The 2106-nt window shown below is 56.1% G+C and overlaps 1 protein-coding gene across 2 annotated transcripts in view; it reads right to left on the bottom strand.

Moving 5' to 3' along the window:
* Positions 1 to 1407: 1407 nt before the first annotated feature.
* The window catches only part of LOC103611259 (mucosal pentraxin), a 2352-nt gene continuing 1653 nt past the window's right edge, over positions 1408 to 2106 (bottom strand). For both annotated transcript variants that reach the window (XM_017727878.1, XM_008628759.2), the window contains one exon: positions 1408 to 2086. In XM_017727878.1, the coding sequence (XP_017583367.1) occupies positions 1491 to 2086 (596 nt within the window). In that variant the 3' untranslated portion in view covers positions 1408 to 1490. The remainder of the gene's footprint in view (positions 2087 to 2106) is intronic.

The raw sequence follows: 2106 nt of genomic DNA on the forward strand, positions 1-2106 counted from the left end.
TATGACTTCAGTAGAAGATTAATTATTCAAGAGCTTTATGGTCAAGTAGATTGTGACATTTGTTTCCTCATAGTCAGTGTCAAAAATTCTCTTAGTAGAGATTTTTGTTTAAATAAATAATTGGGATTTTGACATAATCTGAGAGAATCTTAAATTTCTGATTACTTTCAGGGAAGATTCAGACTTGACATTAGGAAGCTTTTCTTTATCAAGTGGTTGGGCAAATACTAGAACAGGCTTCCTAGAGAAGTGGTTGATACCCCAATCCTGTCACTGTTATAAAAGCATTTGGAAAATGCTCTCAATAACAAACCTTTCATCATTGCTGAAGCAGCCAAGCAGTTGAACCAGATGATCATTAGAGGTCTGTTCCAACAGAAATATTCTGTTCTATTTATGCATTATTTGGGGGATTCTTACTTTCATTTAGATTTTTAGATCTAGCCTTCTTTTTTTAATATCAGCCACTCTCTTTTTCAGCTTTTTTACTCAAATATTCACCACAAGATATATTAATGAACCACTGTTGTTTATGGTAGCAGTGTCAGGAATAGAAGTATTGACATAGAACCACTGGTTCGCCCCCGGCTGCGGGGCCGCGCCGGGACACGGGGCTGAACCTCCGGGACAGCGGGCTGGACCCCCCGGGACAGGGGGCTGCAGGACTGGGGAGCTGAATCCCCCAGGACAGGGGGCTGAGCCCCCCGGGGCTGTGGGACTGAGGCCCCCGGGACACGGGATTGCCACGCCGGGGCTGTGGGACTGACCCCTCGGGGACACGGACTGCAGGACATGGGACTGACCCCTCGGGGACACGGACTGCAGGACTGCACCCCCAGGGGCTCCAGGACATGGGGCTGAACACCTCGGGACTCCAGGACTGTGCCCGCGGGACACAGGGCTGGACCCTCCGGATATGGGGCTGTGGGCCATGGGGCTATAGGGCTGAATCATGGGGATACAGGACAGGAAACGCTGGGGCTCCGGGGCTGCACCCCCAGGGCTCTGGGTCTGAACCCCCGCGGACATGGGACTGTGCCCCACCAGGACATGGGGCTCTGGGACTGAACCCGCAGGGACACAGGGCTGTGCCCCCCAAGGGCTCCAGGACTGCACCCCCAGGGCTCTGGGACATGGGGCTGAACCCCCAAGCTTGGGGACACCCGACAGTCCTGGCCCCCCAAGGTTCTGCCCCAACCCCAGACCCCGCCGTGCCTGGGGGCTGCCAGGGGTGCACGTCCCCCATGGCACTACCTTGTCCCTGTCCCCAGCTCAGCCCCATGTCCCCAAACCAGAGCAAGGCCCTGATCTGGGAGCAGCCTCTTCCCTCCCTTTACCCCTCACCCTAAGGAGCTTCTGAGCCCTGCAGTGCCTTGGTGGGCCCCAAAGACCACCAGCACCCTAAAAACCTGTTTCTGCATTTATGTGATGTTGGGTGGCTTTGGGGGAGGGGGTTACACAGCAGGGATCAGGGAGAGCCCCCCACAGCCTCAGGGCTTCAGGTACACCTCGCCCACAATCTTGTAGGGGAAGTTCCTCCAGCCAAAGATGGGGGTTTCATTGGGGCGGTTATACATGGCTGCTTTCACCTCCGAGGTGGAGATCCCCATGTCCCACATGTACACGGACGAAATCTCCCCCATGAAGGGCTGCTGGTCATTGAATCTGCCCCCAAAGCTGTCCTGGTCCTGCCCCAGCAGGATGGACGCTGGCACTCCCACAGTGTAGCCCCTCTGCAGCCCCTTCCTCGGCCAGGGCTTCCCGTTGAACCAGAACCGCACGATGCCGGTGGAGGATTCCCAGCTGGCGCAGACGTGCTCGCTCTCCTCAAGGCTTTTGGGCACCCTGAAGAGCAAGAACTTGCCCCCTACATAGAGCTCATACCGGCCGGGTCCAGGCTTGAAGAGCAGGATCTCTTTGCTCTGGTTTTTGGTGGCGTAGGAGAAGAGGCTGCAGGGCCGTGTGAGGTCGGTGAAGGACCTCAGGCACACGGTGAAGTTGTTCAGGGGCTGCTCCAGCTTCGCCTTCACCTGCACATAGGCGCTTTGGGACTCTTGGGGGAACACGAACACCGAGCCCACCATGTCTGCGAGAGGCGAGACAGAG

This window comes from Corvus brachyrhynchos, unplaced genomic scaffold (assembly GCF_000691975.1).
Source record: "Corvus brachyrhynchos isolate BGI_N302 unplaced genomic scaffold, ASM69197v1 scaffold122, whole genome shotgun sequence".
NCBI classification, from domain to species: Eukaryota; Metazoa; Chordata; class Aves; order Passeriformes; family Corvidae; genus Corvus; species Corvus brachyrhynchos.